This window comes from Xiphophorus maculatus, chromosome 15 (genome assembly GCF_002775205.1).
Source record: "Xiphophorus maculatus strain JP 163 A chromosome 15, X_maculatus-5.0-male, whole genome shotgun sequence".
NCBI classification, from domain to species: Eukaryota; Metazoa; Chordata; class Actinopteri; order Cyprinodontiformes; family Poeciliidae; genus Xiphophorus; species Xiphophorus maculatus.
This window is the reverse complement of record NC_036457.1, coordinates 14,793,052-14,817,638: the sequence shown is the minus strand read 5'-3', so window position 1 is coordinate 14,817,638 and position 24,587 is coordinate 14,793,052. Positions and strand designations below refer to the sequence as shown.

The 24,587-nt window shown below is 40.0% G+C and overlaps 1 protein-coding gene across 1 annotated transcript; it reads left to right on the top strand.

Annotated features, from left to right (window-relative positions):
- Positions 1–1,005: 1,005 nt before the first annotated feature.
- Positions 1,006–24,587, top strand: tmem200a (transmembrane protein 200A). Its single transcript, XM_023348319.1, has 5 exons — positions 1,006–1,992; positions 19,550–19,678; positions 20,199–20,416; positions 20,509–20,672; positions 21,814–24,587. The coding sequence occupies exons 2-5, from the start codon at positions 19,557–19,559 to the stop codon at positions 22,924–22,926; spliced, it is 1,617 nt and encodes a 538-aa protein (XP_023204087.1). The 5' UTR covers positions 1,006–1,992; positions 19,550–19,556; the 3' UTR covers positions 22,927–24,587.

Sequence of the window (24,587 nt, the reverse complement as noted above, 5' to 3'; positions counted from 1 at the left end):
CATTTTTTTTGCAATTCTCACGACTCTGTGCAGGCTTGTAAACAACAAATATAACAGCTAACAATGCAACGCTTTGTTTCTCTCCCCCCCTCCCCCCTCCCCACTTTGCCTTTTTCCCACACTCCGTCTATATCTTCCTCGTGTTCTGCTCCTTTCTGTCGCCTCTGTATGTTTTCATTTTCTTTCCTGCATGGAATGTAAATACATAAGCCGTGAACTGACCAGAGGCTTCAGCAGGGATCTCAGCTTTCTGCTGATCCTGTCTATTTTGTTTTGTTTTTTAGCATTTCACAGAATGCCAATGTGTGAGATGGGAGACGTTTTAGTAAGTGTTAAGGTGTGAATGTCACTGTCACATTTAAGGTCAAGGAAAACATTTTACAGACCAACTGAAACGCCTCAGTCGTGTCCAAGCCTAACCTCTCTGTTTGTCCATGTGCGTGCTCAGCTGCCTTTGAGGTCTTTCTTTCTTTCTCTCTTTTTTTCTCATGAATCGAATCCAAGCCACTTAAAATAAATGATAGGGAGTTTCTGGCTCTCTCTTTAACGCACAGCTTGTTGTTGAAATAATGCATCTTTGCTAACATTCCCTCGCCTCATCTACAAGCTGCTGTGTTTTCACTGAATCACTTCCTGCATGTAAACACAGGAAATGACACGAATGCCAACATCTGCACCGCTTTTTTGCTGTTGCCCTGATGTGTATGTGTGTGTGTGCGTGCGTGTGTGTGTGTGTGCGTGTGCGTGTGTGCGCGCGCGCGCGCGCGTGTGTGTGTGTGTGGGTGTGTGTGTGTGTGTGTGTGTGTGTGTGTGTGTGCGTGTGTGTGTGTGCGTGTGTGTGTGTGTGTGAGTGAGTTCATGAGTTTGTGAGGAGGAGAAAGGAGGGAGGAAAGTTGAACAAAGCAGTGCTGGAAATAACGGATAGATAAGACACAGACTGTGCGTTGCAGCCAAGTAGGCAAATTACTTGTACAGTCATACACAATTTTAGCTTCACAATGACTTTTTTGTATTTTATATGTTTTGTGTTTGCTGCATTTAGTTCTCTCCAAGGATATGGATATTAACAAAGACGTCACAAAGCGTTCTCTCTTTGGTGTTATCTGCTCCCTGCAAGGATTTGCTCCCTGACTTGTTATTCCTCTTAAATATAAATGAAACACGCATGCATGCTCTTCCTCCTGGGCGTACATGCAGATAATACATCCCCCTCTACATCTCTCTCTGTCTCTCTGCTCCTTCCTCTCTCGCGCATTCCCACGAGTGTAAACGCTTTCAGAAGACCTGGATGGAGCTGCTGCTCGATTCTAATCATTGGATTATAAAAACAAAACAAACCATTATCTCGCTTGAACCTGGACTTCTTAAAACGGAAATTCTCCATCTGACCTTTTTATAGTACTTTGTTTTTTGTTTGGACGCGCAATCAAGTTTTGGACCCGAACGCTCCACAAAACGACTTTTACGCATCAGGCAAACACAGAGGGCGTCACATTGACCGCTTTTCTTTAGCTTCTTCATCGTCGTCTTCTTCTTTTTTTGCATTGTAATCTATTTATTACAATGCAAGCTTTTACTCATCGAAATAATCCGAACGAGGAGGAGGAAAATGATTTCCTTTAATTAGCGTGTTTCTCCGCCCTCATCATCCTCTGAGCGCGTACTGTGCTCTCCACCAGGCGTAAAAAAAAGTGTTCCGCGCACAAATCGACGCTTCCTGTCGCTCAAGTCCTAATTTAAGGCAAGGAAACTGTCGAAATGACGCGTCTTGGTCTGCCTTGAAGGAGCTGGGATGCGGGTGAGGGCTGCTGCTGTTTCCAAAAGGCTGCATGGGAGCGAGCTGTCATCTTAGTTCTCCACGGCGTGGCATCATCTCGCTGGAAGTAGCAGGCTTCAGTGTGGAAGATGGCTTTTGACTTTCCCCCAGGATACAAAGCGTAATCCCTCTGCATGCCTGATTACACAGACAGTGGAAACTCGTCTTTCAGTAAGGTAGGAACCGACCGGGCTTCTGATCCAACTTCTGATCCAACAATTAAAGCTGACTGCCCTGCATGCTTTTTATGATATATATATATATATATATATATATATATATATATATATATATATATATATATATATATATATATATATATATATATATATATATATATATATATATATATATATATATATGCAACATACAACACATATATATATATAAACTTAGGATTTCTTCTATATTTTAACGATTCTTAATGAGAAACGTGACCCTTGAAGTTTTATTTTTTTCCACATTTTGTCGTATTAACTCCACAAACTTTATTCAAATGTTATATGATGATCAACTCAAGTAGTGTATAATTGTGAGGTGGAAAGCAAAACTAAAAATATAAAACACTCTACAGATATGTGTTCAGTCCCCCTTTACTCTGGTACTCATAAATAAAATCCAGCCCAACCAAATGAGTTAACAAAAGTAATTCAATCCCATTAATTCATCTTTTCTGTGAATGCCTCAAAGGTTTATTTGAGAACAAAGTGGCTTTCTGAAGAAAAACAAAAAAACCCCACCAGAATTCACAATTTACAAATCTGACCCTCCTGGAAGAGTATCAAGAAGAAAAAAAAGAGAGAAAGAATGCCATAAAAAGTCCCCTTTTGGATGTGCTACAAGCCACAGAGGGCAAAGCAAACACACTGAAGGAGGTGCTCTGGCCACATGAGACCAAAATGAAATCTTTGGTCTACATACAAACATTCAGACATCCTTTGATCTAAACCGTTCCATTGTAGCTCTGAATTTAGTTCAGCTTTATGTGTGTGCAACATACAGCACAGTCAGACATTCACAGATAACAATGTGTTCGAAATTGCAGTAGATAAAAGTACCTTTCATTGCAGTTGCATATTAAAGTTCAATTAAAGTTCTAGAAAATCTAACCTTTAATCGTGAGATTGTAATTATTCAGTGGGGAAGGAAATCATCTGTGAAGGCAAAATTGCTTTAGATGTGATCACAATTTTTGGTGCCCCTCTTGTGTATCCCCCTTTTTCAAGTGAGCCATCATTGATTCTTCTGCTTTAACACTTTCTAAATTTGGTGCAGAAAGCATTTTTTAAATTTAAAATTCTGTAACATTTTAAAGAGCTCATGGTGTCATACACTGTACATCTATTGCCTTTGTAAAGCAAACAAACCCAGAGCATCACAATCCTCCAAACCGACCTGGACTGTTTGCCTCTCAAAAGATCAATCTTAGTCTCATCTGACAAAGGCAAACAGTTCCAGTCTAAATCCCAGCAGAGTTGAGCAAACTCCAAATGTGTATGTTTATACAGAAAATGCTTATTTTGTTTCTGGCATGCAGCTGAAAACAGCTGGTTGGCATGTAGATGGTTGCTATGGTGGCTTTGTGACCCCGAGATGTTACTCTTTTCCGCAGCTCTCAAGCGAGTTAGCGTTGGAGATTTTTCGCCTATCTTTTGTTCCCAGTGTGCTGTTAAAAGATAAACATTCATCCTCTTCTTCTCTCCTCATATATGTGGCCAGCACTCTAACTCCACTTTAAAATAAAAAAAAATGTGTTTGTCTTTGTGTGAAATTATCTTTTTTTTTTTTCTTTTTCCATTTAAGGTTGTTTGTTTTGTTACCACTTGTTAAGAGAGTGTCAGCGCTGACCTTTGCCTGACATAAACCACCAGGACATTTCCCTTTTGGACTGACTCATAAGTTTAGACATGCAATGTTTTCACAGCCAGTTCCCAATATTCAGCCAGTTTTTAGCAATTGTAAACACATGTAATTTAAGAAAACCTGTTCCAGACTAGCAGGCTGTTTTGTTGGTCCCAGGGAATCAGCTACAACAGTGTTTGGGCATGGGATTTAACATCCTACAAGTAAAAATATTAAAACCGCCATGTGTAGCAACAGAAATTCGCTCATTAATATTTTAGGTGAGCTTTAAATATGTGATGTGTGGCAAGATTCTGATTTTTTTTTTCTTTTTCTTTTGGAATAAGTAAGTTTTTAGGTGGGACTATTTAAAGTTGGGCAATCTTGCAAAGTTAGATCAAGAGGGATTAGAAGTGGCTGCTGATATGCCAATGCAAAGATCTTATCATCGCTAGGGTACATTCTGCTCATTACTGCTCTATGATGGTGCACAGATTCATCAGTTCCCTATTTCTAATTTTATTTTTGGCTCCACAGGCTAACATTTAATCAGCCAGAGTGGATTTTTATTGAATGCTGTTCATGTTTTCTATCTATTAATTCAACATGTAGTTTTGGAGTCTGGATAAACAGTTGAAACACTTCAGTACTCCTCAGGTCTAAAGTATTAAATATTGGTTGTACTTGATCAAATCAAGTGTTTTTTGGCCTAAATGTACATTTTTTCCAAGCTTATCTATTTTCAGTGAGAAGTTGTGATATCCTGATGCAGATTTTTTTGTTTTCTTTTCTTTTTCTACCAAGAGACTAATGTACTGTGCCAACTTTTATGAGTTTGGCCAAATCTTAAGAGGGGCAGAGCACATAAAATTGCAAATAAAATTGCACCAAACTTTGTTGGTTAGTGTTAGGAAAATTATCCTCCTGTTCATTTACTCATGAGTTTATTTTACAAGTTATGTTTTCATATTATTCTTTCATATTATTCTTTTCATATTATTACTCTATTATTCTTCTTTTTATATTTACTTAACTTCTCTTTCTTTTGTAGTATAGTATATCATTAACTTTGTTTAGGATGTTTGCTTGGAAGCTAAAAACGTTAAACATTCATGTGTTATTAGTTCCATATGTAACTGATTAGTTGTGGTCAGTCACATGCCCTTGTAAGGGCATGTCCATAGGAGGCTCCAGAATGTAAAGACGGTTGGTCAATTCTCTGTGTGACTGTGTGAAGAAGCCCAACCTCCTTTTTCTATACAATAAAGAGAAATGCAAAGAAAGAACTGGCAGAATTGAGTCCAGACAGTGTTTGACAGCGATTCGTCGCGTCTGTTCTCAATTCTCCTATTCTGCAGAAAAGAAATCAAAAGAAACCTAATCTCTGTCTCTGGCTGATTCTTTGCAGGTTATGACAAAATAAACCTATCAGTTAGTTGTTAAAATTCATTTCAGGTATAAGAAGACAGTAATGGATATTAATTGGATGTTCTTAATGTTCTTAAATAATGATGAATAAGCCTGTACAGACGTTCAGTGCAGGTTCTCTGAATAATCTGGAAAGTTTCAAGGTTGATTTTACTTAAAGTGAACTGAATGCTGGAACAGAGGTGCACACTGATTTGATGCTATGCCTCTGTGATTGCTCTCTGGACTGAATAGCCGTTCAGCTGTCTAAAGATTGAACTGAGATCTGGCAACTAAACTAGTCCAGAAACACAACCAGGCTCAACCAGGTCAAAATGTGTTAGCAGTGGCTTAAAAACATTTTTGGATTACTTCATTGTCTTAACGAGCAAATGAGGTCATTACCTTTCTCAAGTTGCTGTTTTGAATATATTTATAACAAAGTTATAGTATACGACCATAAAAATCCATTCATCCATCCATTTTCTGTTCCCATCTCCAGCGAACATTTCAGCGGGGTTCACCCTGGACAGGTTGCCAGTTTGTCGCAGGGCAACACAAAGACAGACAGGACAAACAACCATGCACACACACACACACCTTGGGAGAATTTAGAGAGACCAATTCACCAATAATTTGCATGCACAGGGAGAACGTGCAAAGACCCCGGGCCGGGAATCGAACCCAGGACCATCTTGCTGCAAGGCCACAGTGCTACCAACTGCGCCGCTGTGCAGCCGAACCACAAAATCACATTTAGCATTTGAGCGTTGGACAAACAAGGCAGTGTGTTCAGTACATGCTATTCCCAGGTCTGACCAGTAGGTGTTCTTCCTTGCTGAACGCTGACGGCTTTCAGCCTTCAGCTGGGTAAGATCAGGCAGCCTTATCTTGTTATTTCTGAACATGTTAGCAAGTTCAGTGGTGCATTTTACTTTGAACCAGTTTGTCGTTGACATAACTGTTCCTCCCTGCCTCAATAGAAAGAGTTTATATATCTTGGATGTCTGTTGTGGTGAAAAAAGGAGCTCAGCTAAAAAGCAAAGCTGTTGATTTACTGGTTCATCTGTGTTCCTGCCCTCACCTAGCGTAATGGCATATGAATCATGACAGAGAATAATATCCTGGAGCTGAAATGGCCTTCAGTCACACAGACAGGGAGAAAACCTCTGAGTTGAACCTCAGCTCCTCCATGTCGTAAGCAGATGTTTTTGGTGGGTCCAACATTCCTGACCAAAAGACTGAAATAAAAAAAGTTGAAATGAGTTTCCTCGCCTATAAAGTAAAGAATTTGTTTTGTAAAAGATGCTGTTTTGTGTCTTGAATCAGATCGATGTGGTTTTATGTTGAAATAATTTGGAACAACTAAACCATCTGTTGCTTTTTCATTACACTGACATGGTCAAATTAATGGAAAACATTGTAGTGCATGTCTCTTTATAGACAGCAAAAATAGCTTCATTGTTTTTATAAATTGTCAAATTTCCGTTTGCAATTTTGGAATACTGAATTTAAATCTCCCTTTTAGTACGTAATCAATGTCTTGCCTTAGTTTGCTTTTCATTCATGCCAGTAGTGCAGTTTTAAATGTTAAGAGACACTCTTTAAGCTATACTGATGTATTTGACAATCAATCTACTACTTTTCACACTGCGTGTGGTTGAATATAGTCGCAAGCACTCTCTATCAAAGGTGCTATTAACAGTTTGAATGAGAAAGGCACTCTACATTAGGGAAAGAAGAAAAATAGGGCATCTTCTCATCCAATTAATGAACAGTTAAGACAAAACAAAAAATAATCAGGATATTTCCTTCAGATAAAATTTGTGGGAGGCAACAAAAATAAATCTTTTTGTTGCCTCCAAAAAGATTTATTGGAAGGAAATAAATCAATGAAGGAAAGGGGTCCATGTAAGCCAGATTTCGGCAGTCTCGCCTGATTCTGATTCTGGCAGAATCAGAATCAACATCTGATTCTGTCCATATGTTGGACAGAACAGATTGTTCCAAAAACACAACTTTGTAAAACTGAATCAAATGTCAATTTGGTGTCATTATAAAAACAAATGCATCTTTTCTAATATTTACAACACTCAATAATTAGATAATCTATCATTAATAAGCTCTACCATCCATCCTTTTAAAGAGCAAAAATCTTCACCATCCATCTGACTTTGTCCTGCAAACAAGACAAGGATTAAAGCTTCATTAAAAGTGAAATGACTCAACATGACTGGGATAGTTTAAGTGCATGCTACCATGCTTAAGACATCAATTATTAACTCAGGCTGCATGGATTTCTAATGATGAATAAAGATTTGTGACAAGGTAATGCACTAAAGTGGCAATGCATCACCAGCCCCTGGCACAAAGCTATCCCCATACTGGAGGGACGTGTCATTATACAAAATATTCAGTTTTACACTAACAGAGCAGCACAGAGTCTAATTTAATCGGAATAACCTTCTTCGTTTTGGACCCAGCACAGCATCCAGGAAATATGATGGGTAACCACAGGAATACTAACTGTAAAGCGTCACCAACTTTGAATACATTTTAACTTTTGTGCAAAATATGCCTGATTTAAATTTACTGTAGTCTCTGCAAGGTTCAAAGCGTGAAGATCAAGATGTGTAAGACACACCTGGAACAAGTCTCTGCGCAGGAATTCACCAACACCCAATCAAATGGCTGTAGGAGGAGCTGCAACAGCCCCGGATTGGACACTGCTTTGACATGTTGTGAAAAAGTCAGGAGAACCTACAACAGCCTGAATTTGGACAATTGCAAGTTTAAGTTTCTTCTGTATAATGTAACACATTTATTCCCCCTTCAAATGGCTCAATTCGCACACACATGTAAACACATACACACAATGGCAACACTGGTCCAGATCGTACCCTACTCTTCATCCACCGACCCTGCAAGGATTATGTCAGTTTTGAAAATTACATAATGAATAAAAAATTTGCAGTGTCTAAAATAACTAAAAATTGACAAGTGAACTAGAGCTGTACTACAAAGTTTAACAAATTTCCTTTACCGCTGGAACATCATTGGTTTAGATTTGGGTTGGTAAGGTAAGGTAATTTTATTTATATAGTACATTTCAGCAACAAGGCAATTCAAAGTGCTTTTCATGAATTAGAAGGAAATAGGACAAAACAACAAACCAAAGGAGAGAGCAAAAGAAGAAAAAAGAAAATAAAAAAGTATAAATCCATGTTTAAGAATAAGTAGTCCATAATTTATGAAATAGTACGGGTTGATACCAGTCTGTGTTAAGTTATCATATTTTGTTGGGTATTTGTTGGGCACTCTGAATCCACTTGTTTGTATTTTTCACAGTTTTTGAAAATTCTTTCCAAATGTAATTTAAAATTAGCCACTAATTTGAGGAGTACAATTTGAAGACAAAATATATCATAATTGTAATAACAATGGACTTTTAAATGGATTTTCCCTGGATGAATCTTTCTGATTAAAAATTGAGACAAAAAACACTAATGAACAAAAAAATGAAGCTGTACAACCAGCAGATTCCTTTTTTTGTGGAGAAAGTCAAACAATAAAAGAAGAACCAATAAGCCAGCACCTCTAAACGGAGAGGCGCTTTGTAACGACAGATGCTCAGTTGTTGGTTTATTTTTTTCAGAAATAGCTGAATTATGTTAAATCAAGAGTCACTGCAACCTTGGGACCTGTTTACAGAAAAACAGAGTTACTCATTGAGCCAAATGAATCATAATAAGACATCCTCAGAGAGCTTGGATTTAAGAATCATTAGAAAGTCAAGTGACTTGCTTGCTAATCCTCCTTCGGTGATATCAAGCAGTCTGGATAATCCTGTTGAAGAGCCTCTGTCACAATAGGTCAGCAGTTTCTTCACTGTCACTCTTAAGACCCCAAAAAGATGACAAGTGTGTGAATTTTTCAAAGAAACACTGATGAGATTTGCAATTTTTCAACAACAAAAAGAGAGCGCATATGGATATCAAAACCTTAGATGTTCGTTACTGCTTCAGTTCAGATGGGGCTTATTGGTTCCTGGTTAAATGCCTGGAGTAGTTTGGACAAACGTGTGGCTGGCTGGCAGTCAGGATTACTGGGATGACAAAAACAATTTGTCATTTTACTGGAATCAACAGGGGGCTTCTCAATCCGAAGGGTAATTTAGTAGCATGGAGCTCCATTCCTCATATGAGGTTGTATTTCTTATTAAGTGTGATCAATACGAGTCGTTTAAGAAAAAACTGCTTGTTTCATCAATCTAATTAAGGTTAAAAAAAATAGAATGATATTGAAGGGAGTGCCGGATTTGACACTTAGGTGGTTACGTCAGAAAATATGCTTCCAAAAGGTCAGTGTGAAAACACGTAGTGACATATCCTCCAGACAGATGACTCACCCGTGACCGCCAGCCCGTACGAGAACAGCACGAGCGCTCGCTCATTATCTGCTTTTGCCTTGGCTTGCTTTTTTTTTTTTTTGTCCCTGACACTCGTTCTGACGAGAATTGCCAGTCGTCTAAGCTTAAATGGCAACGCAGCGGCTACATAATTACCAAGATCAGTTTTAAAATGAAACAACACTGACAAACATAAAGAACGACAGAGTTGGAAGAGCTAATGGGAAATTGTTCTACCCTTGCCAGACAGTCGTCCCCCCCCCCCCGCCCCCCCATATGCGCTTCACGTTTTGCCCTCTCTGGGCAGAGGGCAGATCATGTCCTTTCACCTTGCCACCATTAAAGTTACAGATTACTGACCTTGCAACTACATTTGAGTTGTAATTGTCCAGAAAAAAGAAATCTGAGATCTGTAATCTCTCAATCTGGAAATATTTTTTTAAAAATTGAATAAAGAAATATCTTGTCAGACAAATGCTGTGCATCCAGTGCTAGTTATATCTTTTTTAAATTTCAAACTTAGTGTTGGATCAGTGAGAAATCTCTGTGGGAATTGTGGATGCCTCTAAATGTAGGTGACTTGGACTTTTTTTAAATTATAAAGACTGGATGGCCCTTAGAGGATTTGGGATACCTCATGTTCTCTTGCAGGCTAAATAAAGCAAAGTACATACAGCAGTATTAAGTAAAAAGCATGACTGAAGCCTCATTTGGGCAACATCTGTGCAGCTAGACTTCACCTTTGACCTTCTTACTGTAGTTAAAGTGAATCAGGAACAAAACATCTGACTACCGGGGTAGAGATTTTCTGCTTCTGCGTGGCACAATATTTCCCTGACTGATGATACTCACTGAGAGAACAGGAAAGTCAGCTTTGACAAACCCCCTAATAATGGTGCACAAATTTCTCTGCAAATATTTACAATTTTAAACTGAAAATACAGAAAATGTAGATTTTTTTTGTTTTTGGTGTTTGTGGCTTAATCAGTTCTCCGCGTTCGATTCATTCTTTAGAACTTATGTTGTGTTTTGGGGTTATTTACTTCCCAGTGATTCATCTGTTCAGCCATTTTCCTGTTTCCAACTGTAACAAATTCTTGCTATTTTCATCTTAGTTCATTTCCAAACTCAGTTTCATCGCATTCAGTTTTCAGTGCAAATACTTCATTCAGATCCAGCTGTTGCTCCACATGTTTACTTGCTGGTGTTTCCTTTGTGCTCCCGTAATGGAAACTTAACTTTTTCGTTAAACACTTTCAAACATGATTCTGTCTTCTTCTTCCTTATGTTTGGATACCACAAAACATCAGCAACATCTGAAATGTTATGGCTGATTTCCAAGCTCTAGGTTTTACACATCTTTTACCTGCTGATAACCTTTTGCCCATTTTGGGGTTTTTTCCCCTTAAAACACTTAGGTAATAGCTTTCGACACATTTTTTTCTAATCATACTCCTGTGAGCACACAGTCATAAATTATTTATATTTAAAGCCTGGGTAGTTTCACACCGCGTGTAAGAGACAGATCTCCATCACACAGGTTGTAGAACAAATTCAAACCAACACAACATGATGTGGAGTTGATGTTTTCTGTGAGACATCCGCTTCTTTGGCGTTATGAACACAACTGAGAAGAAGTGTTTGATTTTTTTGTGGAAGGAGAAACTCTGCGATGCTGAAGGAAAATATTACAGCAAGAAGGTTGTAGAGTTGAATCTTCCTTTCTACGTAGAGTTTTCACGTTTCTGTTGCTGGGTGAGCACGAGTTCTCGTGAATGGAAAAGTGTCAGAGTGTGTATTGTGTACTAGGCCCAGACCCAAGCAGAATGGCCACTAATTTGGGCAACACTGATGCCCCATGCATCTCTAAGGACTGTCAGCACTCACTTCGTTTCTTCCTGTATCTGGAGGAAAATTTAAGAGTTTCCTGTGCTGTGTATATTCAGAAATATTTGCAGTCATGTTGATAGACTTCTCTGTTGTTGTTTTTTTAAGTAAACAAGACTATTGCTCTTGAATGGGTATTGCAAGAAGTCAAACAAGCTGATGTTAGCTGGTTCCTTTAGTTGAGCTATCTGCTTTGACTACCAGCCTGGAATCCACCGCTTTACAAGCGTGCCCCTCACAGCCAAGTCTTTCTGAAAAATATATATATATTTGCCTTCCTTTAGTTTCCCACCATAAACTCCAAACCAGCAGGCTTTAGGTTTTGTTTTTTTAAAGCAAGATAAGAGGTGGGAGGCCATAACAATAGGTGGTAAAGGGAGGAGAGTTGTGTTACTGTTTGCTTCATTCAGCTAGAGAAGATCTGAGCCATTCTGGCACTAACTCATCTAATTAAACACATTTAAACCTAATAATGACAATTAAGTGGCAGAACCTTTTATTTGTTTCCCAGCTAACTTTTCAAAATCCTGATACGCGATACATGGCTAGAAGCAAAATCAAACATACGATGAGCCTGGCAAAGAATGAAAACACAAGAACTTCATGTGCTCAAATCTATTGGAACCTCGCTGAACACACCCGCACCGGTGGTTGGTTGGTAGTATAAATTAATAGAGGGGTAGAACTCTTACACAGCTTGTGGTGTTTATGTGTTCTGCCCTTAAGAGTTAAGGTGGGTGTGTGTGTTTCATGCTGGCATACAATGGCTGCCCAATGAAAGCTGGGACAGGTTCTAATGATTCCCATGGTCTAAAAGGAATCTGCGCTTAGACTTCCTTTGTTCTGTGCAAATGAATTTAGTCATTTTATTCTGCTGTAATACTGCAGCAATAATGCAAATGTATGTCGGTGCAGTATGTCTTCCATCCATCCATCCATTTTCTGTTCACCTTTTATCCCTAATGGGGTCGGGAGGGTTGCCGGTGCCTATCTCCAGCCACGTTCCAGGCGAGAGGCGGGGTTCACCCTGGACAGGTCGCCAGTCTGTCGCAGGGTTATGTCTTTGTAATTAAAATACATTAATTCTCTAGCAATAAAAATATATCCAACTAGTGAAAGGGGAAAGTCTGGACTTGTATTCTACTGACTATTGTGAGGGAGGGTAATAGAATTTTTCATCAAGTAAAGACGACGCGTTACTAATTCAAAATTCTGAGTTCGAACCCAGGTTCTGAGTTTTTTTTTTTTTTCGTATTATCTTGTCAAACTCAGATCTATATTTGGACTTCTAATAGGTAACCCAAAACATGTTGAAAAAGGACAATATTTGATGTCAATCTGTGATTTTTTTAGCCATATTTTCAACATAAACCACTCCCTGGGTGTTTATTCTTTGTCAGATTCTGATGTTATTCTTGCTTTGTGTGTTCCCTCCTGTCAGATCTAGTTGTTATTGTTCTGGCACAAAAGGTCTCCTTCCAGCTATCTCAGTGTCCCTCTCAATATCTGCCTCTGAAAACTAAACCTTACTTGGGTTCTCCGACGCACATGTTAAACATAAAGCATAACCGATTCCTCTCATTCTAAGTGAATTAAAACACTGGTTTTTAACATCGTGAGTTGCTTGATGTGTAACCTGAAGTGCTTATTCGGACAGATTCCCAGGCAGTTAAACTTAAAGGTATAAGATTTGCTTGGGATGTTTTGTGAAGCACGTCTTTCAGTGGAGAGCTTCTGTTTTGCCAGGCTTTTGTCAGACCTTCTGTGTCTTTCTCTTTCTTTTAAATCTCAGTTCGCCTTACTCTATGACATCTGTGCATGCAGTTTATTGAAGTAAATAACAAAGTCTGTGTACAGAGAATGAAAAGTCTGTCAGTGTGTTTTATAAAATCACATGCAGAATAGCCGTTTCTGTCTTTATCCTCATGCTGCCTCCGTCTGGTTTCAACCTCTCCAACCCCCCCATTTCCTTTTTTGAGTACTATCCCAACTGTTGTCCTCACTTCCCTTTCCACTTTTCTTCCTAAAGCAAGGAGCTGGAGACTGCGTAAATCTAGAGCTCTGGCGCAAATCCAAAAGCGATGCAATTAACAACCTGAATCTAGGTCTCTCTTTCACCATCACCTCTATTCACGTCGCATCCGTTGCCAGATCCGTGCGCCTCTGTACACCCACCCCCTTGTTCCTTGCCAGTTTCCTTTGGCGTCACCTCCTTTTCTCCTCCTTCTCCTCTCAGCCGTACCCGTTTCCAACTGATAAGAGGACGGCAACCGTTTCATTCCAAATTTTTACTTTACACCATAAAAGTTACAGAACGGGACTCATATTTAAAAGGATTTATTCATGATCCACATTCCTCGTGTCTTGCAGCAGCCAGCTGTGCTGCGAGGCTAACTGCAGTTGTGTCACACTTTTTCCTTTCTTTTTTTTTAAGAATGCTGCTGAAATGTGACTTCTGCGAGTTTTCAAGAAAGTGTTTGAACATCTTTTGGAGTGTGGAAAAGTAGGAAACATTGTCCAGGATGTATAAAAATAAGTATACAAGAATGTCAATTTTATGATTCCATCCATCCATCCATCCAGAAATATGTGGTATACCTTTAAACATCCAATGTCACATAGACTTTTTGCAAAGTCGTCTGTTATGTCATGCTGCCCATTGTTTAAGCTGTTTCATGTTTTCTTGGTGACAAAGGTTAAGCACCTTAATAAAGTTAAGCAGGCAGTAAGCAGCTGGTAAGAGCCGTCGTAAAGTTCAGACAGGCCCACTTTGAATTGTAACTGAAACAGAGGGACATCTCTTCACTGCAAAACAAAGATGAAGAGGAGAGATGGCTCACTTTTACTCCGTGTCTGTAGTTGTGATTCCTGTGCACACAGCTGGTTCGTTGCTATAGAAACATGTCACCTAGCAGCAGATGTAGTTGCTATAGGGACAATAATCTCGTGCGATGTGTCATATGGAACTGGGAATTTGTGGTAATCCTTAAAAACACCTGTCATTGCTCAAAGACATAATAAGAGCAGGGTAAACATAGACGTGTTGAAATGCAGCGGGTGACTGCGCTGTGAGGAAAAGATACAACACAGGGTGGGAAACATTTCTCAAGATGTTTGAGTGAGTTGTGTAAAAGAAAATGTTTGAGGATGTCGAATGGCTTTAATATCATCCCTGCCTGGCTGCGAGTGTGCGCAGATTAACAACGAGAGCAATTTATTCATTACTGAGGTGATCGCACGGCTAATTCATTATTCACCAAATGGAGATTTCACATTTTTATTAGCTAAGGGGGAGAAAAGGGTCGTGAATTCAAACACGAAGCATAATGTAATCGCAGAACTGATGGGATGTGGTTATTTTTAAACAACTAAATCCTGTGCCTTCGGAGAACGTTTAATATGCATGATGGGCTCAGATGAACTGACTGTCTGTTAGCCGTCGAGCTCGCTCTCTGAATATTGGCTCTTCACTTGATTTAAGCTCTCGGCTCATTGTGTCAGAGCCAGAGTGGTTTCTCGTTAGGCTTCTGGCGTGTCTGTTACAGCAACAGTTCTTCCTCTCCGCTCTGCGTGTTTCTCACTCCAGACTCGTTAAGACCACAGTACAAAACGCACCAGGCTTGATTCCCCTCATTTTCCGAAAAAAAAGGCATTTCTCTCTCTCTCTCTTATCTTGTTGATCGCCAGATCTCGCTTCCCTTGCTTGCCGCCACTTTGTCTCGGAGGAGCTTTTTTTCCGGCGAGGTTTAGGTCATGACTCATTGTTGCACCTTGGCAGGTGCAAGGATGAAAGCACTTCCTTGTTCCCTCTCTGTTCCCCCTTCCTTTCCTCACTCAGTCAATTTTCTCTCCATAATCCCCATTTCTTGTTCTCTATTGTCAGCCGTTAGCCTCTTATTCCTGGAACAAGTGAACGAAAGAAATCTCTCCTGTTGCTGAAAAACGCTGTGTGGGTTCATGTTTGACGCACATCGAGGAGCAAAAAGGAGAGAGCTGAACCAGATCAATCCCGAGAAAAGTGGCTGCTTGTGTTTATCCTTGTGTGTGATTCACCATCTGTGATAAAGCCCTCTTTGGTAACTGAAAGGATGATTGACAAGATAAATATACATATATATATATATATATATATATATATATATATATATATATATATATATATATATATATATATATATATATATATATATATATATATATATATATATATATGGCTGAAGGAGAAAAGATGGGTAGGAGGAGGAGAGACCCTCCGGTGCTAGGCAATTTTGGGCTTCCTTAGATTTGTTAGCGCTTTGATTATTCCTTTAGGGTAGAGGAGAAAGGGAAAGAAAGAAGAAAAACAAGAAGTGACCAAATTAGACTGATTTAAAATTAGAGAGAGGATAAAAATAGAATGAGAAGACAACATGAGATGGGAGGGGGAGCGAGATAAACAACGTGAAACTAGATCTGGGATGGAAATGTTCAGACCTTTAAGCTTATTTTAATATCAGACAAGGATAATTAATCCGAGTCCACGCAAAAAGTTTTCAAATGACCATTTGAAAACTAGGATCAGTCTAACCAACTGGGTAGCTGTGCTGAGACTTTGATGAGAGGGTTCGAGGGAAAAATAACTGCATGTGCTTCTTGGGTAAAAATCAAAATTCATTTCAGTCAGGTTTTATTTAAAATGTTGTTTCTGTACTGTTGTGCCAATGAAACAACTTATTAGCAACAACAAATGTTACCTCATGCACACCTGACTACATAGTGATTAAGTAATTAGACATTTATTGCTGACCGAACAGTTCTTTGTAATATTTCTGATTACAGTGAAGATGAAATAACAATAAATTTGAGATTAATTGTGCAGATTTCCACATGGGGGGATGCTGGTTTCCCTCAGGAAATTCAGTTACCATTTAATTTAATATTGGACACAATATTGTGTCCAATATTGAAAAATTTTAGTTTGGTTTTTGGAGCCTTTAGCGATCAGAATAGTAAAATACCTTTAGAATGAGGTTAATGTAACTAAGCAACAACTGCCCTGGTTGTTCTACTTTCCTTTCCTTGTAATATTCATTAAAGTGTAACAGGATTATGAAAGTCTAACCTGCTTAAAATGTATAAGAGAGAGCACTGCTTCTTCTTCTTCTTCTTTTTCTCCTCATGTTCGCCTAATGACAGACCGACAGCTTGAGTGTCTCGCTCTCCGCTTATGACACAGACTGCTTTCACAAGATGAAGTCGTGCTTTCTGGTCCACAGTTCAATTTAGGACTAAAGATTGCATTAAAAAATTGTTCATTGTGAGTTTTTTTGGAGGGTTCTGTTGATGAAATACCTGGACTCACACATATTGATGAATGGACTAGACACCAATATATGCATGAGGTCAAGCCCCCTGCCAAAGGACACAACAACACATAACACAACTTTGCAATGCATAAACTCTAAGCACTGAGCCAAATGTTCGCACAAGGAAACTGAGTGATCACGACCTCTGATAATTCCCTAATGGCGAACAGCTCCTGTTATCGTGCCGTTAGCTGTTTGGGATTGTTGAGGGATGACACTTTTGTGAAACAGGGTTTGCTATTATGTATTTAAATGTAGATTCCCGGCCTTACGACAATGTCATGAACAACGCAGCAACTGCAAATGTACAAATAAGTTTAGACATTCAAGATAAATATTTAGCATTTCTGGTGGAATGCAACACTCAAGTTACTCAGAATTAAAAACAGTCAATTTAATCCTCCACGAGGGCAAAGATAATGTTCATCTGAAACCAGATTATAGAACATTTGAACCCAAATGAAGGTTCTTAAACATAATCTAGTGTTTCTTTCAAGCTCTCTTCTTTTAATAGCTATTAATAGACATCAGAGCTGGTGGAGAGCAGCGCTGAGGGTTCATTTAAATGCTGTTACATTTGCATAACTTAATGATACATAAGGAGAGCAACAAAAACTGAAATGTAACAAAAACAAGGTTTGACTGGGACTTAGGAGCTGATCTGGTTTTGGTGACTATTTGTACTTTTCTATCTTTAAAACCCCCCTTGCAGGAGAACTCTAATTACATTTACACAGCTTCTGCAAAGTCATGTTGTCCTGAGGCTGGCTACCTAAAACATGACATTGCTTGTAATAAGCGCAAATTGTTGTGCTCGCTGTGCAAATCTGTGCATCATGTACGTTTCATTTGCACTGGCTGAACCACACAGACAAATGCAGTTATGATCCCTTACAATAAAGTTCGGCAGCGTTGTGAGAAATGCTATACTCTGATTATTAAGTGTCTTTGTGTCTGTAGAGCATTCTGAACACTGCAGATGCACATCCACGGATATCTGCTCATCAAAGTAGCTGGTAGTCTGTTTTCTCTTTGCTAATATGTGTACCTGTTTTAATTTTTTGTAATTCTTGTCTGTCTGCAACAGCCAGACTCCAGTTTTTTTTTAGTTTTCTTGACGTCTGCCCCTCAGGATGCCAAATGAAATGTCCTTGTGCTTCAGTGTCCTCCCTGGCTCTCAATTCGAAGTTTGCAGGTACAATGAAGTTATTCAGATCAGTGCCGCTCCATTTAGTGGGAGGGATGCTGTGCCGGGTAGAAGAGTCCCTCTGCACAGCCAGCTGACGTTTGTTAGATGCGTAACGCGCCGGGAGCCCCTTTTCATCTACTGTATTGCTAATATTCTTCGCATTACTATAAAGAATGATGCAAATGTGTCATATCTAACATCCCCCTTTCTTCTCTGCTTTATGTTACCTGGTTTAAGAGATTCATGCCTGCAAAACATGTTGCGCCTTTTGGATATAAAAAAGGTGGGAGTCAGTTTGGGGTGCAACGATGCTACAGTATCTCGCACAAGTATATACATCCATTAAATTTCTTCTTTTTTTTTTTTTCTACATTTATATATATCCAGGAAGTCCCATTGAGATTAGAAATTTATTTCACATGGGAGACTTGGCCCAGATCACAACCACACAAATCAGAAGTAAATGAAATAAATATGCAATAAACAAAATTGAACGACAAACACATTTACATAATACTCCCCCTTTAAAGTTTGTCTTATGAAACACATGAAATGTTCGCGGATGTGAATGTGGCATGGTGCGGCGAAATAAAAGCTCAAATTTCTGAAAACCCTAGAAACATTCAGAAACAACTGATGAGAGCCTACTCAAGCCGACAGAGTAGGTTACTGGGGTAAAGTGGGAGTTCACTTGGTTGATCCTGATAAATAAAAACATGCCAATGCCGTCGTCTGCTGCTGGTTAAACCGACCACGTCACAGATCATGCAGTGATGAGTCAGATTCTACACTTGAACTGAAATGTGAAGAAGTCTGTTGCACCGAATCAAGGCTCCTTAAAGTGGATACATGAATACATGAACACTATATCACCACAATCAATAATACACAGAAAGGTGGTTTCAACCAGTATTTTTTTTCTAAAGGAATTTGACTCATTTATTTATGCTTAGAGGATATATCATAGAATGGAGAAATGTGTAGTAGATGGGAGCAGGTGAGCATCTTTTAGTGTAGTTTGGATAAAGAGAAAATAGACTGGACAGCTTCAAAGAAAATATAAATAATGGATAAAACGTTCCAGGCTGGTCATCCATTGTATGAATTCAACCATTATCAATGGAATGATGTACTTTTATCACTATTCTGCAGAAATTTCTCTCTCCTCTTATCAGCTTCCGTCTTCTGTGTACTGGTTATCCTGACGTTGGCTGATTCATGGCTTTTGATTAAGCAGAAAGGTGGAAAAAAATGGTCTTTTTCTGCTGATAGCTGGGCACAGACTTCAGGAGCATGACTCAACCAGGTTCATGTTTGCTGAGTGAACGCGTTTGAAGATGTTGCAAATATCTGTTTGCCCTGCTGTAGACTGTAAAAGAAAAATGCCTAGATCTACTCTAACCATAAAAAAACTGCATTTTCATTTCAAATGAATGTATTCATTTGTTTCCATGCATTCCTGGTGCGTTGTAGTTTTAGCAATGACATTTTCAAGTATTGGGATGGCATGATTTTGCAGCATTAAACTGAATAGAAAAAGGCTTTTCCAGTGAATTTATCATCTGTGATGTTGAATGATTAGAATATATACATATATATTTTTTTAAATTAAGCACCACTAATTAACTCAACGACCTCTTGATGTGTGTCTGCAGGTAAAGGATGACTGCAGCAGCAGGTGTACTGACAGGCTTGGCCAAGCTCAAGCGCCAGGACTCGGCCCGCTCTCAGCATCGGCCCATACCACCCGCATCACAAGGCTTGGCTAATGAGGGCGCGCCCAGGTGATGTTTCCTTGGGAATTTCAAACACAAATTTTCTTTCAGCTGTGCAACTTTTTCTGTTACATTAAATAAATCAACAGATTTTTTTTTACAAAAAAAAATCTGTTGAAAAGCTTTCTTTTCAGTAAATTTCAAGTTTGAAACCTTATAAAACTTTCTCAATTACTCAAATGTTCCTTCAAAGAATACACTTTGAAGTGGTCTTGATGAATATTTCATCAGGATTTTTGCCTTTTTAACTTTTTACCTCATTCTTACTCGCACCTGACATTATGTTCTGCAGTGTGTGATTAAAAATTTACCTGGAAAGTAAGAAACAAATGAAAAAGCCTCATATCCAACTCTCTCAAACACAAAAGCTGCTTTAGATTTCTGATTGAAAAAGCCATCGAACTCTAAGCAAAATCTTATAAATATGTTCCAGGAATGTTGTCCAAGACCAATAAAAGAGTAGAAGGTAGTATGGTTGCTTTGAACCAATATATAAATCAATATTTTATGCCTCTAATGTTTCTCTTAGAAAGCGGAAGCGACGCACAGACGTCGTGGTGGTCCGAGGAAGGCTTCGACTCTACTCAGCTTCTGGCTTTTTTCTCTTCCTGGGACTCATCATCTTGGCAGTAGGGATCGGTATGGCGACCCTAGGTTACTGGCCGCACAATAAAGCCGTATCGACAGGAGGAGGAAACGAAGTCAAGGTGGGGAAGGGTGTGACCAACGCAAGCCATGATGTTCAAGGTAACATTAGCTCTGGGTGAGTTCACAAAGCTGCTCCAAGCCCGATTCCTTTAAACTCTTTTTACTCGTTTTTCTCTGTGCTCTGATTTTAGACTCGCCTTCAAAGCAGACGGGCGGCGCTCTGATGCGGTTTCTGGAACAACATCTTCACTCTGAGAGGATGAAGATGCTCGGGCCTTTCACCATGGGCATAGGGATTTTTATCTTCATCTGCGCTAATGCAATACTTCATGAAAACAGAGACAGGGAGACTAAGGTGGGGGTGAAATTTTCTCAGATCATCCATCAATTTTCCATTTGCATCAGATAAGTTAAATAACGCTTGCAAGCCGATTTTACTTTGTGGATAAGTAATGATTTAAATTATTCCTTGCCAGTCCCATATTCACATTTCTCTTATTTCTGTCTCTTTATAAAGTGAAAAGCATGTACTCTGCTCTCAGCATGTACCGCAACCCCACTAACACCCAGATTTGATTTCTTGGGACCTACTTTCACTTTTATGTCTGCAATTTGCTTTTGATGACATTTTCTCGTCTCATCTGGTCTTTTCTTCTCCTCCTTGATTTGATCAAACCCCTCCTCTCAGCATCTCCCTGTCCTAGTTATCCAAATGTGCTGAGTAATCTATTGCAATTGAGGCCTCGTACACATGTAGCCGAGTCTTTAAATAAACGAGTATCTGTCTCCTGATCATTTGAATAAATAATATCGTACACACGGGATTGGATTACGAAAAGTGTTCATCCACGCAAACCTGCTGAATTACGCCACTGAGCGTTGTTTTAAACATGTCAAACCCATAGGGGGCAGTGTAGCGTAAAGCTACAATGTATGTCAACCAATCACAATCCTTCAAAAACAACCACGACTTCCTGTTAGGACCGAAATATGGCGCCAGGAAGTTCATTTGCGTGGACAGGCAGAGAAGTTGAACTACTTTTAAATACCGTGTTAGAATATAAAGTTAATAAAACACAAGATAATGTTAATTGGGAATCATGTCAAAGCAAGTTTTCTGTGTCTGTTGGGAGACACTGGGAGGGACATCTGCTGGAAAAGAGGAGGCCTCTAAGTGGTCTTCCTCCTCTGCAGCTCAACATTTTGGTGCAGCTGGGATTGTGCAAACGAACAAGCAAAAAGGGCTTGAAATGCGTCGACCTCTAAGTCTCCGATTTCCATTGCACACACCCAAATGCGAATAAGGAGAATTCTCAAATCTCCACGTTGGTCAGAGTTTTTAATAAGCGTTTGAAGTCATGTTAAATAGAGTTCACGTGCCAAATCACGTAAAAAAATCTTCGGTTTCTCAGAGATCCAGCTATTATGTGGACGAGGCCTAAATGTGGCAAACGACCGCAGGTGATTCCAGCTAACCAAGCTGTCCTCTGCATTAGATAATCCACATGAGGGACATGTACTCCACGGTCATCGACATCCATCGCCTCCGGCAGAGGGAGTACCATCACCGCAGCAGCGTGTGTGCGCGGGACGTGGGCGATCGTCGAGGTTTTGGGGCTGACACAGCAGCGCGCCTGGCCAGCAACTCCCTCCTGGGCTTCTCCTCTCGTTCTGGAAGCAGAGTTGGGTCCACGGAGGAGGAGGAGGTGCTGCTTGGGGATGAAGAGTTGCACAGACACAGAGAGCAGGCCAGGTTGGATTGCAGCTTTGCGGGACTGCTGGCGCCCTTGTACAAAGATGGGCCCTTTTACGGCGCCGGGCTTGGGTTGTCGCAGTCCGACTCAGTGCGACACCAGTGGTCAGTGGACGGAGACGGGGAGAAGGGAGGACACCATGCGGGGTCTATTGTCTCCTCCTCCATCTCTGCCTTTACTCTCCCCGTTATTAAGCTAAACAACTGCGTAATTGACGAACCAGAAATGGAGGCAATTACCGAAGAGGACAGAGGAGGCGAGAGGAGGGAGGGAGAGAGACCAGCGCCTCTGTGCTCCATGGAGTCTCTGGTGGTGCCAGTAGCATCTGTCGCCAAGGCCTCCAAGCCACCGGGCTTGCAACGCAGCCACTCGGCGTCCTCTTCCTCCCGCTGCTCCTCCTTCTCCTCGTGCAGCCTCTCCCCGGCTCCCTCCTCTACCTCAGGCTGCTGGCTCTCGCCGGGAGCGGCGAGGAGCGACTTTGGCTCCAACTCCTCCCTGCACATGCTGAACAGCCACAGCCACTCCAAATCCCTGGACCTGGAGCGTGGGCCCAGCGTGCTGAGCGTGCGCTCGGAACAGCGGAAGCACCCCAGCTGGCCGCGGCTCGACCGCAGCAACAGCAGCCGCAGTCACAGCGGGAACAGAGGCAGCAGCAAGGGATACACGCGCCTGGAGGACCGGGAAGAGCAGGCGGAGCGGCTCTCGGACGCGTCGGCGTCCCCGACAGACAGACGCGACTACAGCAAGCGAGAGAAGCTGCTCATGATATCCAGGTCGCATAATAATCTGAGCTTCGAGCAGGAGGAGTTTAATAGCAGCACGCTGAAGAGAGGAAGCTCGGAAACTCGATTCTGAAGGAAGAGGCAACACCAACTCTCACCTGGTCTGTAAAATTGTTCTTCACGCTGTCTTAGTTGATGACTATGAGACTAAGTTGTGCTTTTAAGACAAGGTTTTTGGAACAAGGAGCAATAGCACCAGTAAGTAACATTAGAACCTGCACAGCAAGAAGGTTTGCACTTAAATGGCTGTCTGACCCCACAGGCCTACTTTACGGCAGTAGAGGTGCTGTTGAAGGAGAAGCTCCCTGTGGGGATCAATGCAACGACTTCAAATTACACGAATATGCTGTGTGTGTTTAACAATCTGGACCAGGCTTCAGACAGCGATGTTAAATGAAGACGGTGTGCCTGCTAATAAATACAACAAAGAGGCCCTCATTGCCCTGTGGCCATGTAATATTGACCTTTCCCAGGAACTTCAGTACAAAGATGGCTGCAAATACCAACAGTTTGGTATCTGTGGCAGCGGCTCTGCTAGGGGCATTTTCAACTAACTGCTAGGTTAGATTTTACTCAGGATTAGTCATCTCTACATATGGCCACAAACCCACTTGGAGTGCAGAAAATCTCTTGTTTTATTAGTAATGATTGTGTCATTGATTGAGGAATATTTTCAGAAACATTTTTGCAATAACTCCTGAAAGAAATGAACATCTCTGAAACAAGATATTTTCCTGCCTTACTGTTTAATTCATAAAACCAAATGCACACATTTGTGAAATCATTTGGCTATAACCATATCTGAACCCAATCTCATCAACAAAGAGAATAAATAAAAAAGATTTAAGGGAATATTTTTCTTTAACTGTACTTCCAGCTGTATCTGGAATGGAAATGTCAGTCAGGACTAAAAAGAAATGATGTAAGACTGAAGACTCCTCAGTGTTTCTGGTCGTGTTTTCATAAATCACCATTTGAAGCATTTTTTTCACACATTAGTTTCCAAAGATTGGCACATGTAAATATTTTTGTCCCATCACAAGTTGTCATCGTGCATTTTCTTCCATTAAACTGAAAGCAAATGGAACATAAGAATTCATGAAGCAGCTGAAACTGTCCTTGAAAACAAAGTAGAGCAATGCAGCTACTTCTTCTGTTAACGTTTTTATTTATTTCACCTTTACTTATTTAATTCTTGTCAATTATAAAGCAAAATTATGTTTATTGGAAAACTAGAATATGAATATCCAAACATTGCGACAAATAAACATCAACAACAGACACAGAAAAAAGCCACACAAACATGACGTTGACTGATGCTTATCCAGCCAACATTCTCCAAAAAGTCACAAACAAATCACTGCCAGGTGAGCTGTATCCAATTCGGTAGATGGAAAGTTGAGTGGAAGGAAAAAGGGTGATAAAAAAGAGGATTCATATGATAAGAGGAGTTTCACTTTTTTTGACTGAATTACTGAAATAAAATCAATTCTTGATGATGTTACTTATCTTTTTTAAACTTGGTTTGGGCTGCTAGATAAAAGCCACGAGACACGTTATGGCGGCCATCTTTGTTGACACCTCTGTAAACGTCTTTTATTGTAGCATTTTCCGCTACATTTGAACCACCAAGGTCGAATAGTAAAATTGTTTTACAGTCTGATGTGTGTTGAGAATCTTTTTCAGATGAACTAGTTCCTAGTGGTCTGTGAGTCACTGTTCAATTTTGTTTTG